The sequence below is a fragment of the Pyrus communis genome, chromosome 4 (assembly GCF_041283825.1).
Source record: "Pyrus communis isolate YQ-2024b chromosome 4, ASM4128382v1, whole genome shotgun sequence".
In the NCBI taxonomy this organism is placed as follows: domain Eukaryota; kingdom Viridiplantae; phylum Streptophyta; class Magnoliopsida; order Rosales; family Rosaceae; genus Pyrus; species Pyrus communis.
In genome coordinates this window covers 2,122,501-2,140,328 of record NC_142568.1, presented here as the reverse complement: position 1 = coordinate 2,140,328, position 17,828 = coordinate 2,122,501, and the positions used below count along the sequence as shown (strand labels likewise).

The 17,828-nt window shown below is 38.0% G+C and overlaps 1 protein-coding gene and 1 long non-coding RNA gene across 9 annotated transcripts; one reads left to right on the top strand and one right to left on the bottom strand.

Moving 5' to 3' along the window:
* The first annotated feature begins 1,542 nt into the window (after positions 1-1,542).
* On the top strand, positions 1,543-12,121 carry LOC148697281 (disease resistance protein Roq1-like). Of its 2 annotated transcripts, none has more exons than XM_088692252.1 (4): positions 1,543-2,241; positions 8,622-9,729; positions 10,230-10,511; positions 10,600-12,121. In XM_088692252.1, the coding sequence occupies exons 1-4, from the start codon at positions 1,754-1,756 to the stop codon at positions 11,812-11,814; spliced, it is 3,093 nt and encodes a 1,030-aa protein (XP_088548378.1). In that variant the 5' UTR covers positions 1,543-1,753; the 3' UTR covers positions 11,815-12,121. The 2 variants fall into 2 exon arrangements, with proteins under 2 accessions (XP_088548378.1, XP_088548379.1); XM_088692253.1 differs by having other exon boundaries at positions 1,545-2,241; positions 8,886-9,729.
* A 65-nt stretch (positions 12,122-12,186) lies between these two features.
* On the bottom strand, positions 12,187-16,956 carry LOC137723397 (uncharacterized). Of its 7 annotated transcripts, XR_015961378.1 has the most exons (5): positions 16,638-16,954; positions 15,899-16,538; positions 15,623-15,810; positions 13,848-15,159; positions 12,187-13,096 (listed from the first exon to the last, which is right to left on the bottom strand). It is a non-coding gene; the product is annotated as an uncharacterized LOC137723397 (long non-coding RNA). The 7 variants fall into 7 exon arrangements; XR_015961379.1 differs by having other exon boundaries at positions 13,848-15,689; positions 16,638-16,956; XR_015961376.1 differs by having other exon boundaries at positions 13,848-15,810; positions 16,638-16,955.
* Positions 16,957-17,828: the final 872 nt, after the last annotated feature.

Here is a 17,828-nt window from a genome sequence, read left to right as displayed (position 1 = left end):
CCTGGGCATTTTTTAAAGCACTTGATAAGTTCCTTTTAGGCTTAAATTATTGTATTCGTACTAAACATTCTTACTGCATAGTGGATTGTATTATGAATTTATATGTTCATTTTTTTTTTTTTTTGGCTTGGTGTCAAGGACATTTGCATTTTGATTTAGTATTTGAAAATGATATGTTTGTTTGTAACTTTTGTATAACCATTTTAAAAGTTGTATTTAAACACAAGCACGCAAAAACCACAAAAAGAAAACAAGTCAACTTTGAATACCATTTTGAATTGATATTCAAATATTCGGAACCGTAAACCGGCATGAATTGAATAGTGTAAACCAAATCGCCCAGTTTTGGTAATAAATTTAAGCGGAACCATATCAAACCAAACCTTTGATATTTTCCAGTTCAAGTTCCTATTTGAGACTGGAACCACATCGTACCCACGCCTAAGCAATAATGTGGTTTGATTAATATTATTATATACTCCTTAGTGCTTAGTCCACATCAATTAATTTGTCAAAATGTTGTTTTGCCTTAACAATTATTTTATCCCTCATTTAATCACTATAAAAAATAATAGTTTTTTATTTTTAGCAAACGATATTATCTACACTAAGAGGGTCGGGGTGGACTAAGCCTCACAATGGGCTAGCAATAATATGATTCAAATTCTCTTTTGGCAAGAATCGAATCTAATATCTCTCATTTACAAGTGAAGAGGAATATCACTAAATCGTAGTACTAAATGACGTAATATTCTTATTTACTTGTAGGTGGTTAAGTGCGTAATTTTATGGCCGACTTTCAGATATAGTGAATTTGATACCAATTTATTGTAACCAATTGATTGAGCGATTTGCTCAAATTTCCTCACCATAGTGCAGTTGTATTAAAAAACCCAATAATTTACATTGCTTCAGTCCACAAAATTGTGAAGAATTCATTTTTTTTTAAAGAATTTATTATTATTAAGAGGAGGGAGAAAGGTTCAAAATTATTACAATAATTTAAGAGATGAGGGATTCGAACTCGGGATGCATGGGTTAAACCAGCACTTTCTTCAAACATTGCGTGAATGATACACAACATACAGAGTGCTTATTATCGAAATCATGTATATTATAAATTACTCTGTAAATATTACTTCTAAAAAACAATCAACCTAAGCTATGAATTCTGTTGCTGGCTACTGGCCCATTTTGGTGATTATTGAATTTGCAGAGATACTAAAGCCGTATATATCGATTCTGAAGGGGGAAAAAGAAAGCCGTGTGTATGATGCATGGGAAATAATTCCGCGGGTTGTTACAAGTTTTGGTGATTGATTGTTGCGTCCTGGCACCTTGTCACTGTGTTGGGGATTGTTTATTGCAAGTTGGAGCATGAAGCTGCGTCCTGGCACCTTGTCACTGTGTTGAGGTCCATCAATTTTTTATCAGCCCTTGGTCTTTCCTCCACCGACCGCCTTATAAAAAGGTGTGAACTGATGATGATGTTCCCTTAATTTGTCTTTCTTTATGTGTGAACGCGTTGAATTTTTGTACGCGGAAGGTAAAGGTGCTTGAGTTGGGGTTTTTTATTTGAATTTTTGTACGCGTTTTTGAATTTTTGTACGTGTTCAATAGCTTAATGTGTCTCATTCATCTAAAATATTCCGTTCTCTTTCTTTGACATATTATCAAGCGCTCGCCTCTTTCTCTTCTTTTTTACTCACAAGTTACAAGTCCATTGTTAGTTCCTTGAGAGAGACACAAACAGATGGATGGTATTGAAGCTAATATCCCCCCTGGTCAGGAAAAGTATGATGTGTTTGTCAGTTTCAGAGGTGAGGACACCCGCCGTGGTATTACCAGCCATCTTCATGCTGCCTTACTTCAGAAGAAAATTGAAACCTACATAGATTACAGACTTCAGAAAGGAGAAGAAATCGGACCTGCCCTTCTAGAGGCAATTGAGAAATCCACACTTTCGGTGATCATTTTCTCACAAAACTATGCTTCTTCCACATGGTGTTTGGATGAGCTTGTGCATATACTGGAATGCAAGGAAAGATATGGCCAGAAGGTTATACCCGTATTCTATGACATCAATCCATCTGATGTACGAAAACAACACGGGAGTTATGCGGATGCATTTGCTCAACTTGAAAAACGTTTCAAGGACAGTATTGATAAGGTGCACAAGTGGAGGGATGCTTTGAAGGCTGCAGCCGATCTGTCTGGGTTTGATTATTCAAACAATCACGGGTAAGTAACTCATTATTTAACTTGTATAAAATTATAAATCTTCTTTAAACTTGTGAGAATTTGATTAGATTTGGTAAAGCATTACTCTATTTTAAACTTGGGGAGGGGTGGGCCACTGTAGCGTTGCTGCAATGCAATTGAGGGGAGATTTTGGTTTTAACAAGACTTCATGCCCGTCCGTTGCTACGGGTCGAAAAATTTGTCATGTAATTAAATCAAATCATAAAGAAGAGTGGAATTTTTCTTGTAATTTAGAGAACAACATCACATCAAAGTAACATGTAATGTAAAGAATGGAACAAAATAGAACATTTTAATAGACGGTGTAATCACAAAATATAATGTCTTTGCATTAGAAACAGATGTGGAATGCAGTTCAATTAGCTTTTCAAACTTATTACAACAACTCTATTTACACGTATTTACAGCAACTCTATCTGCACATACATGTACAATCATATTTACTATTATTTTTACACAAATACTAATCAGCTTTTTCAAACTTCCTTGGTCAACACACAGAGTTTGTTTTGCCCTTGTATGTATGCTTCTATGTTACGAATTAAAAAATAGAAGTTGTTAATGTAAATCTAAGACATTTTAGTGAAGATACGGAATAAAAGTGTAATTATTGAAGAGAGACTCTTAATTGCTAAAAACAATTGAATACTCAAGTGCATTTAATATTTAATAGGGAAGTGTTATTGACACTCATCTTATTCTACATTCTTCAAAGTGTATTTTCTTTCTAAATATAGAAAGTTTGGAGTGTAGAATGAGATTTGTGAAGTACTAATAACAATTCCCTATTTAATATAAGTTAAACACAAATATATGTTGATGTACGAATTTAAGTGTACCGGGAGAAGAAAAATAAAATTTCTTTTGCTCATGAATAATTAAAACTGACATATGTTAAAGCGTACATATGAAAGAAAGTGGACTTTTCAAATTGTTCATATCACATTTTCTATTAAGCTAACCACAATAGACTTTTCTATCACAATTATCTGCATCCAAGTATGAATAAAGGTTAACTAATGTGATTATTTTCATCCTATTGTAAATGGTAATATAACTTTCATTTTGCTGAATTGTAAACTGGGAGAAAAGTATGCATAAATGTTGAAAAAGATTTATAAGATCTTAAAAATGTAGAAAATGAGTAGCAATTACCCTTCCAACTCAACTGGTAAACGAGAAAGAGGAAAACGTAAACCAATGACTGGGTTTTCATTTTTTGTGTCACTGCTCTTATCATATTTGAAGCAAGCAACCAAATAGCATATAATAATTCCAATTTCGATCCACCCATCACAATCCCCGACCTAAAACTAATTACAACTCTGGAGTATGTACTTCCTAAAGAATATGAACATATAATTGTCACGTCTTGATCCCGACATACGTCCAGGATTGACACGGGACACATAGACGTAGCGAACATCTTAACATACGTACAAGATACCAAATGAAATACTAGAACTAATACCACAAAATAAACACGATATTGGACTCTCCCCCACAAAATATATACAAATCTGTACATTCAAAATACACAACCCTCATTAGGGCCAAGACATGACCATAGGCGGTCAAAATGTAAGTTCCAAAACAAAATAATACAGAGAAAGATAAAGGGGCAATCTAATCACTCCAAATCTTTGATCTTTGCACTGCTACCCCCATCGGCTCCTTGTAAATCTCCTCAGGCTTGTCACATGTATAATCAGTGCCTAGAGTTTGCGCTAACGCACCATAGCGAGTCAGAAAAGCTATCTTTTCTATGTCATCATCTTGGATCCTCAATTGATGATAACCAATCCGCAAATCGAGCTTACTAAAATACTGAGCACCTTGAAGTTGGTCAAACAAGTCATCAATCCTTGGTTGCGGGTTCTTATTTCGCACTGTCACTCTATATCCTTACTAAGCTCACGATAATTGATGCGCAAACACATGATCTGTCTTTTTTCTTCACAAAGAGAATGGCAGCACCCTAAGGTGAAACATTAGGTCGAATTAAACCTTTATCCAATAACTTTTGTAAATGCGCTTTGAGCTCTCTGAGTTTCAAAGGCGCCATATGATATGGAGCGTTAGAAATTGGTGTTGTCTCTGGCATAAGGTCAATAGTGAACTCAATCTCCCTTACTGGAGGCAAGCCATGTAACTCTGCAGGAAATACGTTAGGTAATTCTCTAACTACTGGAATGGCATTTCACAATTTCCTTGCTCAACGGGTATGACATGAGCCAAATAAACTTCACATCCGTGTCTCATGAGTCATCTAGCCTTGGCAACTGATACCATTACTGGTGGTGGAATAGGTTTATGAACTTTAGCAAACTGAAACTGAGGCCTGTTTAGTGGTCGAAAGGTTATCACTTTCTAAAAACAATCGAAATTCGTGGATATATTGATAGGTAATCCATGCCTATAATGACATCTAGATCTCGCATCTAAATAATCATCAAATTTGCTGGCATCTCACCCTGATCCACCTAAGCCTCACAAGATCAAACTACTTGGTCAACAATATGAGGCCTCGAAAAATGAGAGGAAACGGAGTATGTCACATCCATCATCTCAATAAGTTTACCCAAAGACTTAACAAAAGTACTTGATGTAAAAGAATTCTCAGCTCCAGGATCAAACAATGGCCTAGCAGGGAGCGAATAAAGGTGAATAGTACATATGACTATGTTAAGCTCAGCCTCGGCCAAAGTGGATAGTGCACAAACCTTGCCAACTCACTTAGAACCCATTTAAGACGTCCCAACTCCACTGCTCTAGGCCCCAACTCGTTGAGAATCTCTTCCACGCTGTCTGCCGCTTTATTGTCTGGTCATTTACTGCACAATCCTCTACTGAACCAAGTTAGAAGGTGCTCTAGAAGGCCTACTCTACGCCGAATATGCTACTGAGCCCCCAGCACTAGTAGCGGGTTTACCAGCTCCGCTAGCAGTAGTCTGTGGGCAATCTTAAAATAGTGACCAATCTCGCCGCACTGGTACAAGTCTTAGAACCATCTCTACATGCGCCATAGTGTCGGCGTCCGTAGTGAGTACAAATCTATGGAAGTGTCTTCTGTGGCTGGTATCGAGATCCTCTAAAATAAATTTTTGAATGCCTTTCAGAAGAAGTTTGGGGTCAGCTCATGTATGCGCTATGAGTACCTCCTCGAAAACGGCTCTGAGGACTCGCCTCAGCAGAATGTTGAGAACCTCTTCTAACTTAGCTTGGAAATCTCCATGAGAAGTACCTTGATGTTCTCTATGTGACAATCCATGAGAACCACCAAACGAGAATCTCTGGCATTTTTTTGATATACCCGAAAACGCATCAGATGACTGGCCCTATGACCGAGCCCTCTTCCTTTGCTTTCCACTCGCTCGTGCCTCCATTCCTCATTACGCTCTGTTGTGCATGCACGATCAATCGCCTAAGCGAATAAAGGTAATCCCTAAACAGATAACAGATTCCTTATACTAGGCTTAAATCCCATAATAAGTTTCTTCGTTTTCTTTTCCTCATAGAGGTGTTGAGAGAAACAGTAAAGTTGAGTAAAACAGGCCACATGATCAGCAACTGTGGTGGTGCCCTGCTTAATAGTGGCGAAATCTGCCTCCAGCTCATCCCAAAATGACTCTGAAAAATATTGCCCAAAGAATGCAGTCTAAAATCGCTCCCAAGTTAAGGGTCCTTCGACTACCACTAAAGAACGAGTGATCTGCCACCACTCATAAGCCTACCTGTTAACATATACGCTGCAAGGTCTACCTACTCCTCAAGTGAGCATCATAGAATGGTGAAAACTCTGGCGATCTAATTGGTCCAGGACTCAGTCGTCCACGTATCAATACTACCATCGAATGAAGGCAGTTTATGAGTATGAAACTCTCCATATAAAGACTTCTCCCTACTAGAAGTCGCACGTATGTGAGCCTGCGTCAACTATGTCAAATCATCAATGGCCTGAAAAGCACCATCGGGTCCATCATAATCGTGGCTAGCCTTTTAATCAATAGCAGAAGTGCCCTCATTGAGGACATCATCCCCAAGCGGTCGAACAACGCCATGTGGGGTCGTCATAGTATATATGGTGCATAGAAGAATTCAACATAAGCATATACACGAAATTTGAGAAACGAATCCACACGACCTAATTAAGGTCCGGTACCCAACCTACCCAAGGCTTCCTTACTCTAAGGTTAAGGTATGGGAACCTAAACCTAAGCTTTGATACCACCAAAAGTTGTCACACCCCGATCTCGACGTACATCCAGGATCAACGCATGACACAGGTACGTATGAGACGTCTTAACTACGTACAAGATACAAAATGAAATACTAGAACTAATACCTCAAAATAAACATGATAGTGGGCTCTCCCCCACAAAATATATACAAATCTATACTCTCAAAATACACAACCCTCACTAGGGCCAAGACATGCCCATAGACGCTCAAAATATAAATCACAAAAGAAATAATACAAGGAAGGATAAAGGAGTAACCTAGTCGCTCCAAGTCTCTGATCTTTGCACTTCTACCCCACCGGTTCCTCATAATCTACTCAGGCCTGTCACATGTACAATCAGTGTCTAAAGTCCACGTTAGCGCACCCTAGCATGAATATCAAGACGTCACGTACTATCGTCGCCTAGGTCGAGGTTCAATTTGGCCGAGAAGTGGCCTGAAATCACCCATGACCATCGGAATCCTAAAATGAGTGTTCTTCGAACCTCGAAACCCCAACCAATGTTTGGGCCTTGTTTGTAGGTTTAAGGACAGTCTATTGGTGGCGATGGTCGAAGGAACAAGCTTCAGAAACGGCTAATCGCCATCGAATATTCGCAGACCCGTTAGTGGAGTTTTTCATGAAACCGAGGCAAAAATCTCGTCGAGCTTGTGGTGGAAGGTTGAGAAAAGCCAAAAAAATTGATAGAAATCACGCCGAAAATTGCAGAGGGTTCGAGTCAGAAGCCGGGTCACGAAGGGGGAATGGGTTATGCTAGGTTCTCTCCTCTCTTCTCTGATTGGTCACCTCACTATCACTCGCTCTCTGTCTAACTAGCCCTTCCCCTAAATTAATGGGAGCTTCTAGTTATATATTAAACATTTTTATTTTATTTTCTTAATCGAACTTCAAATGTCCGTAACATCTTCGTTATCACTCCAATTTGCGAACGGCTTTCGCCCACGCGCTCGTGGAATTGAGTTTGATTCGAAAACCCTAATTGTGACCTCGAAAGGTCTACAAATTTTGAAAGATTAATTACAAAATGTCATACCTTGTAACTATACAATTCAAATTCTAAAATTGACGGAATTAGAATAAAATAAAAATAATGTAAATACGAAATACGGAATTAAATAATAAAATGCATAATTAATAAAGAAATTCTAGGAACGGAATTTCACATATACAATAAAGCAACATGTTTGGTGAAATTTAGGGTCGTTTAATTGAACACCCAAAACATTCAATCTTATACAAATGAATAGTGTTGCAGCCTATAACCCATTCAAACATTCAATAAAGCAGCTCCCTCTCTTTCTCTCTATGTAACCCTTCCACTTACCGAATCGCAAATCTCGTACGAACAGGTCGTACTTGCCCATGTTCACGGCTCCATCTCTCCTTCTCTCTCTGTAACACTTTCCTCAATCTCACCGACTGCAACCGCACCTCTACCTATTCTAAAATGATAATTGCCTACCCACCTTTTACCTCAGACCGTTGGATCTAAAATCTGGATGGGCATTACGGTCATTTGCACATCGAACCAGGCCTTCCTCGTTAGCCACCCATAACAAAGCCCACTTTAGGCCCAAACACGCCAATCATACCCCCGCGTATAGGAATTTTTTTTCAAAGGATAGAAATTCTGTAAATAAATCAAAATCCCCAATTGAAATTGCCCTATAGCTTAGCTACAAGGCCACCCCTCCCAACTTTAGGCTAGGGTAATTACGAAATTGCCATTTTTTTGTGGGTTTAGGGAGGGGTGGCCTTGTTCCTTGGCCAAGCATGTAATTAGTTGTAGTTCATTTAAACGTATCTGATTTCTCTTTAGGGTTAATGATTTCATTAGTGGGACAAGTTCATTTTCTTCAAAAAGATAGTGGGTTGAATGCTATAATACGCAAGCTTACTTAGTTGTATTGTTGTTTACCTAAAAACAAATGTATTTCTATTTTAATATTGCTCTAATTTTATTTTGAGGAGAGAATACACAAGATTTCTTTTCTTGCACAAATATACGGTGTTAAAACTTTTAGTATATTTCTTTATTTACGTGACAACTTTTGCGACTAGCCTTTAAGGCTAACTATTGTTTTTTTCTACATAATCATACATGTATATATGCCAGGACGGAGGCAGATCTAATTAAGAATGTTGTCGATCAAATTTGGACAAACTTGAATTGTGAATCATCATGGGATTTAGATGGCCTGGTTGGAATTGAAAGCCGCATTCAGCAAATTGAATTGCGACTGGGCATTGACTCAAAGGACGCTTGCATCACTATAGGCATTTGGGGCATGGGTGGTATTGGCAAGACCACCCTTGCTGAAACTGTATTTCACAAACTCTCTTCTAAATTCGACGCTTCTTGTTTTCTTAAAAATGTCAGGGAGAAATCAGAACAACCAGATGGACTAGATTGCTTGCAAAAGAAACTTCTAAGTGACATTTTCAAGGGAGAAAGTCTATCCATAGAATCAACTATTGTTCGAAGGAGGCTTAGCTGCACAAAGGTCCTAATTGTTATTGATGATGTGAGTAGTCCAATGCAAATGCAACGTTTAGCTGGTGATCTTCAACGGTATGGCACTGGAAGTAGAATCATTATCACAAGTAGAGATAAGGACACACTTAGACAAATTGTTGAAGAGGAGAATATCTACGAAGTTGAGGTATTAAAATCGGATGACGCTCTTCAGCTCTTCTGTTTGCATGCTTTCAAGAATAACACTACTCGTAGAACAGATTATGAGGAGTTATCAAAAAAGATTGTGGATTATACCAGACGCGTTCCCTTAGATCTTATAGTTCTAGGGTCCTTGTTCTTCAATTGCCAGAGTAAAGAAGAATGGGAAGATGAATTCAACAAATTAAAACGATTTCCTAGACAAGATATCCAGAAAGTGTTGAGAATAAGTTACAATAGATTGGAAGAAAATGAGAAGCAAATATTTTTGGATATAGCATGTTTTCATAAAGGGAAGGAAGTGAATGAGGTAGAACGAATGTTACATGTTCGTGGATTCTTTGCAATATCGGGAATTAGAAATCTCCGTGATAGATCTCTCATATCAATTTATTCAGACAAATGGGTAAGGAAAGTCATAGAGATGCATGATTCGCTACAAGAAATGGGAAGGACAATTGTTCAAGAACAATGTATTGAAGATCCTGGTAAACGGAGTAGGTTGTTCACAAATGAGGAAATATATCGTGTACTGAATAGTAACATGGTAAGAGCCAAATGCATTCAATGCTTTCTTTTCTTTTCTTTTTTTTAAAGAAAAAATAAATAGCAAACCTGAGAAGATAACACAACAAAATAAAACTCATTTATAAAAAGAAGTCAGATTCTTAAAATATTAATTTGATTGAATTTTATTGCAAAAATGCTATTCTTAATATTTATTTATACCATTATTTGTATCATCTCTCTAATAGAGATGAGACCCCTATGCAATGACGGATCCTACCTCTATTAGAAAGATAGTACAAGTGATGGTACAACTAAGTGATAAGAATAACTCTACTATTTTTTTATTGTGATAGGAAGTCTATGTAGTCTTTGTTATGTTATTAAAATTATCTTGGATATTTTACTAGAAACTTGTACATCATTACCATCGCAAATACTCTAGATTATTCTATAACTTTGTTGAATTCTCTTTCCAAATAAGCATTACATTTTAACATGTTGAAAATATATACATTTAAACTTTGTTCTTATTGTCAGGAAAGTCCAATTGTTGAAGCCATATTCCTTAAATGGCATAAGAGTGAAGAGCGACGACCATGGAACTTCAAACTGATGTCAAACCTAAGAATGCTATTTGTGCATAATTCTCAAATAATTGACTTCAAACCCACCGCTTCTGTAGACCTTCCCGATTCTCTTCGCTACCTTGACTGGTTAGGATATCCACTGGAATCTTTGCCGTCAAAATTTTTGCCGGAAAATCTAGTTAAGCTTCATATGCCATGGAGCCGAGTTAAGAAGCTCTGGAAAGAAGACCAGGTATATTATATGCCTATTCTAACTCTTGTATAAAATTTAGTGTAGAAATTATATTAATTCTTGATATTTCTCTCTACTTTTGTTACAGAGACTTGTCAACTTACAAGTGCTCGATCTGCATGGCTCTATAGATCTAACTGAAGTTCCAAATCTCTCTGGGAGTCTAAAAATTGTGGACATAAATCTCTCTGGCTGTGGAAGTTTGGTTGAAATTCCAGAGATACCAGGAAATATTAAATACTTGGATTTATCTTACACTGGTATAAAGGAGCTGCCCCAATCAGTTTGGTCTCACGAAAAAATTTCTTACTTGAATATAAGTCATTGCGGAGACCTTGAGAAACTTCCAAGCAACATGTGTAAGCTGAAAGTCTCTGGTTCTTTTAATCTAGATGGCTGCACATCTCTTGCCGAGTTTTCTGAGCTTCCGAGGGATGTAACTAAATTATCATTGATTCATTGCCAGAGACTTGTGAGTCTACCAACCAACATTTGTAAGTTGAAATATCTCAAGGAACTCAATCTCTCCGGTTGCCTTATACTTGAAAACTTGCCAAAGATCTTGGAGCCAATGGAACATTTGGAGTCTTTAAATTTAAGTGAAACAACGGTTCAAGAGCTACACTCAGCAATCGAGTTTCTCCATGCTCTCAAAATACTTGATCTACATGGTTGCAAAAGGCTTTCAAGTATTCCAAAGAGCATTTGTAAGTTGAAATATCTTGAGAAACTCAATCTCTCTGGGTGCCCCAAACTTGAAAACTTCCCAGAGATCTTGGAGCCAATGGAACATTTGAAGTCTTTAAATTTAAGTGCAACAACGGTTCAAGAGCTACACTCATCAATCGAGTTTCTCCATGCTCTCAAAATACTTGATCTAAGTGGTTGCAAAAGGCTTTCAAGTATTCCAAAGAGCATTTGTAAGTTGAAATATCTCGAGAAACTCGATCTCTCTTGGTGCCCCAAACTTGAAAACTTCCCAGAGATCTTGGAACCAATGGAACATTTGAAGTCTTTAAATTTACGTGGAACAACGGTTCAAGAGCTACACTCATCAATCGAGTTTCTCCATGCTCTCAAAATACTTGATCTACGTGGTTGCAAAAGGCTTTCAAGTGTTCCAAAGAGCATTTGTAAGTTGAAATATCTCGAGGAACTCGATCTCTCTTGGTGCCCCAAACTTGAAAACTTCTCAGAGATCTTGAAGCCAATAGAACATTTGAAGTCTTTAAATTTACGTGGAACAACGGTTCAAGAGCTACACTCATCAATCGAGTTTCTCCCCGTGCTTGGATATAGTTGATGTTCTTCCAGCGAAGGAAAAAATTTCGGTAATTAGAACATTGGTTGAACAGCTGTGAAAAATCCCTTTTTAAAACCAATGACAGATGTAAACAAGATCATAAAGTTAAAGGGTAGGGCAACTTATAGCTTCCAAAAGTCATGTTCGTGGTCATACTATATAGGCTCATAACTGTAACCATGGACAGTGTTCATGCCTGCACTATCAGCTCGAAATGTCATATGCAATAACGACATGTTCTCTTTCAAGATAATGTGGCACGATGGATGGTTACTCATTCTATCAATCAAGATTGCACATTCACACATGACTCAATTTAATTGTATTTATGGATGTTTGTATGTCAATTGGCCAGCAAAAAATTACACCCAATTACAAATAAAATTTTATATCTACAAAGTACCCATGGCATACGTAAGTTTTTACATCTAAATACGAACACATTATGCAAAGGACGAACATCCAGCGGCAAAGCATCTCGCACAAAAATATGCTTGATCTAGCCTGTTATGTTGAGGAATTCAAGCTAAACTCCAACAACTAAAACATTGTCAATCATCCACCACCCAGAAGAGGAAAAATAAACAACCTTAACTCCGGGATAGGGATAGTACAAGTTTTTCAAAGATGCATCAGTTCAGTTAACAGCTAACATGAAGAGAAACGAACTGAAGAAAAGAGCTTCAAGAAGCACATGGCACCTGTGCCTGTAAAACACAAGCCAAAAGATGAATAAAAAGAAAATAGGACTACCTCTTGGTCGTCCCTATTTCAGAAATAGGTCGCGGGTTTGTGCACCAGTGATCTTCCCATCAGTTTGCGTCAAACTAAGCCATGATATATGAGACTGACTAGAAGCAGAGTTCCCAGCACTAGATGAAACTCTAGTAGCACTAGTCTGAGACCTGCTGGTTTGCTTTTGCAAATGACTGGGCCTGCTGAGGCTGGCTACCAACCTGGGTACTTGGGCTAGCTGAAGACTGGGTCCCAACAAATACTGGCACAATGGCTGATGAGATAAGTACGTTGCCAGGAGGAAAATTCTGCTTTGGTTAAGATGGGGTTGCAGAAAACACATCATCTCCAAACGATGAGTCGGGTGTTGCTGCAAGATTTATCTTGGGTGCAGGTATTCTAGCTTCAGCCGGGCCATATCATGCTGCCTTCACCATTTCTGGCGTAAGTTCTCTCTTACTTGTGCCACAGCGACAATTCCAAGGGCATTGTAAAACTCTGCCTGACCAAGGAAACTAGGCTGCCCCGGGTCTGCACGTGCCCAAATCTGCCAATAAATGTAAGCAACCAATATTAAACTAAAACATATCCTCGTCCAAAGCAAAAACCAGAACATATCCAAACTTCTGTTACAAAAGATAATGAGAAAGTGCCTATTTGTCAATGTGGTCATGACAAATATAAAGCTCCAAGAACCTATTTGTCAATGTGGTCATTTCCCTTGTATGCTACAATCCTAACTATTCCGTAGTCATCTTATGCTGCAGGTTTTCACTACTACACAATTGTAATGTAATAAACAATTCTTGGGTCATATAAGTTTATAACACATTTTTAAAGTCTGCTTACCACCTAAGATCGAAAGAATACACCAAAAAGTAAATTAATGACCTAATAACACAACTATCTCAAATTCACTAACTGTAGTATTAAGTCCTTCATCCTCTTATTTTCTACCATTTGAACATCAATTTCGTATTATACTACGATCGGGAGGGGCTAATTCAAACCCCTCGGGTAAAATAAGAACAGCGCCGGCACAAAATAAAAATCTCAGCTTAGATCAGCGAATTACAACATCCCAAGCTCACATTAACCACTTCAACTACAATTAGACTAAAAATTCAAAATCAATCTGATTTGGAACACATTTCCACCAGCATAAATCCCGATCAACCACTATAATTACACAAATATAATCATACACACTACAATATACATCCACTTATACATATAAATATATATAATATATATACACACAAGCATATACATGTAGAGAGAGAGTAACTGCGCATGGCCTGTTTGGGGAGACCGGAGCCCTGGAAGAAAGCGACTGCTTCATTGCCACTAATCTGGCCATTGCGTTCCAAACTGGCTCGTCGAAAATACGCATTGAAGAGATCCACTTTTGTCGATTGGTTTTACGCCGACGCAATCGCCACCGTCGGATTGCGATTCGCGGAAAACTAGACCATGGAATCAATCGAGACCTCCACGCGCTCAGGCTGCCGTACACATGAGTAGCGCCTGGAAGAATCAGAAAACCACAAATTCGAAGGACAAAGGTTTCGATGCCTTAGAAAACGACGACGTACAGCAGGGATTTGGTAGCCCTAAACCCTAAATTTTCAATATGTTGGCTGGAAACTTTAAATGTCTTATGCTTCTAAAACCAAAACCAGTATGCAATCTGACATGCGTATGAGGAAATTAGCATCATTGAGTGCTTGTTCCTAGGACACAACTGGGGGTGTTTATTCCTACCAATAATGTGACCGTATGACAGATTTTAGGCTAGGCTTATTCCAGTTCCTCCTACAGATGTCAGATTGCATGCTGAGTTCAATCTGAGAAACATAAGATGCCTTCAAGTCACCAACCAACTGTTTGAAAGTTTTAGATTGCCGTTACAAAGTAAAGAGAGCAGTCCATATGAAAAAACCTTTGAGTAGTTTCCTTGCTTGCACATGCCAACAAGCCTTTGAGTAGCCCTTATGAAAAAACGCCAACATAGATGGGAGGAAGAAGAAAAGGCATGCGCAAGCAAGTGAACAATGAGCATACATGGCTGATAAGCCCACGATCGCTCCTGAGGGTAGCCGGAGTAGGCGGGCTAGTCTAGGACCCCACTTCGGAGGGGTTCCCTAATTATACATACATATATATATATATATACATACATACATATTTATATATATATATGGGGATAATGTTAGGGATATCAAAATTTTAAGGGAGTTTTAATGAAACACTTCCGGTATTGTTCACTTTAATGAAAAAGAACAATTTTACTCTAAAAAGTCACTCCCGGCACTATTCACTTACAACACCTTTCTATCATTTTAATTAAAACTCAAAGTTTTAAAGCCCTTTTCATTAGTTGTTCAAAATTTTAAACCAAATTTGAAAATCAAATGATGTGTCACCAATATAAAATACGCACGTTAATCAACACTTAAGTGATAATCCAATAATTTTGGTTTCCCTAGCATTACCTTATATATAAACTAATATTACAAACTTTGTCCATTCAAATAAGAAGTTTACCGACTTTGAGCCATTGATTATTTGCTTATAGAATTTTGTTAACCATACCAGTTACCATTGCCTCTGCAAAAAGAAGTTTTTCAAAATTAACGTTGATCAAATCTTTTCTTCGATCAACTATGTCACAAGAACTATTGAATGAGTTAGCTATTTTATGAATTACAAAAAGAATTGGTTGATTAGATTGTGTAAACTTAATTAGTACATTTACGTCATAAAAAGCAAGACGTGTAATATTTAAGTAATGTTTGTATATCTTTCTTCAATTTATCATTGGTCTTACTCTAAAAACTAATTGTATAAACTACCATGTGAAGTTGCATTCCATAACATATATTTAGAGTTGCTGGTGACCCAACAAACCCAACAATGCTCGGGTATTCCATAACTTTTATACACGTTAATTTAGTTTCATATCTAATGTTTAAGAATCATTTTGATACCCATAAACACAATGTATGAGTTATCAAAGCTTCTTCAAATCACAAAGAAAGAACTATGCACAAGTGAGAGAGTACAAGTGCACCTTAAATGCTTCCTTGATAGCCATATTGACTAAATATTCCTCGGTCAAGATTTTAAGCTCATCCACCCTGCACCACAAACAAATGTAGACAACCATTAACAAACCTACTCCACTTTTGTTCATGGCCAGCGATTCTTCAAAAATGATGCCCACGCATCCTATTCCAAACAGCAGTGCCAAGGCAACTCCTGTATCATGAGTTTGTCTCATCAACTTAGCGTTGTAACAAAGCATCCTTTTTAAATGTGTACAATTATATGCTGAAGAAGTACTTACGAAATCATGGGAAAGGCACTTTTCAACAACCATGCTGGAAATAAAATGTTATCTAATTGGCAGCAACCCAGGATTGGTTAATTGCCACCACCCAGGCTTTGGCCGGTAACTGGCCTCAAATTCTTGCGAGCTCGTTTCATCAACCGAACATAAAGGATCACATGATCAAGAACTTAGAGTTCAACTCCTAATAATATGCTAAAAGGTGATTCAAAACTTTCAAGTTTCGACAATTCAGTTTTCAAACAGCATCTAATAGGCAATCCATGAGAAACCCATGTCTTAACCTATTAGGCAATTCCATTCCCATGAACTAATTACTAAAATTATGTGCATGTGCAGCTGATACATTTCAAATACTCGTATCAACGACTTGATCAAACGGGCTTTCAAAGTGCTAATTTTCACAAGTTTATCCGAGTATATTAAACTTTTCAGGAATTACACAATTCAAATTTAGACAAAGTTTGCCAAAATTAACCAAAAAATATGGCAAAAATAGCAAAACTAACAACTGGGCACGGTTAAAAACGAGAGCTCCTGCTCCTCTTCCTTATCGCCACCAATATTGTTGGCACCGCCGCTGCCATTCTCCGCCAACATCTATCTGCTGCTAGCGTAAAACTTTAAGCTTTAATCGCTAGCGGAGTGCAGAAAAATCAATTCAAAAAGAAAATCCTAGAAATCACTTATGTTGTTATGGAATAAGAAAAGAGAGAAGATGATTCTAGTGCCTTACGAAATTTTCGATTGCGCTTCAGGATCTCCGATTGTGGTCCATAATTTCCGATGATTCTCCCAAAATCTCTGATTGGATGGATTAGGGCTCTCATTTTTCAGTCGAATATGAAAGAGGAGAAGGTGGAGGGAGAGAAGAATGAAAGGCGCGCCCGTTCTTTTTCGTCTAAAATATAAAGCGCCTAATTGAAAACTTAATACATTTAGGCGCTATATTATTATCAGCGACACCATTTGCGACGCATTTAAAAATCCTTGGATCCCTTACATCAGGACCCTGGATAATTCTAGATACACCAATGGATGGTGCCATGGTGGTGTTCAAAGAAAATGAAAATTGGGTAAAGTATAAAAAACTACTTTAGTGTCACGATATTTTCATACTTCATCTTTTTAAATTGACAATGTCATACCTCATCGTACGAATTTGTGCCAATGTCAGATCTCCGTCAGTTTTTCTATTACTTTTTCTGTTAAATACTGACGTGGCTAGAAACGGGACTCATTTTTATTAAAAAAATAATTAAATATTAAAAGATTAAAAAATAAACAATAAACAATAAACCAAAAAAGAACCAATCAACCCATGTGCCCCGTCCCCAAAAACCCAGATCCCCTTCTCTGAGTTCTCCCCCACCCAACCCTCTATCTCCTCTTTCGCCTTTCTCTTCTCCCTCCCTGCAACTTGCATCCCTAAAATCCCAAAACCCAGAAACCATTCCCACGCGAGTCATTACCGTCGGCGAGCTCTCAATCCTTTGAGCCGACGATCGCTGATTAACTCTAAACCTTTCCCCGCCACTCTCGCTGGCGTCAGAGCTCTCATTTTGGCACCACAGGTGCTTTTGGTTTCCTTGCTTCAAATACCAAGTCAAGTTGAAATTGTGCAAAGGCTTCACCCTCTCAGAACCCATTGCCCTCTCAGAACCCATCGCCATGGACTTCACCTCCACTCTCTCCTCCTCACCCGACCTGCCTATATACACCATTTATCGGAAACTCATACCAAAGAGAGCCACTCTCATATCACAACTCTCTCTCTATTTCTCGCGCCTCCTCTGATTTTCTCGTAAAATCTCGGAATTTTATGGGAAAAACGGAGAGTTTTTCTATTGGGATTGTTGTTATTGTTTTGTTTTTCTCTCGCAAATCGTAGGAGGGAAAACTCCGGGGGCAAGGAGGAGAAGGGAAT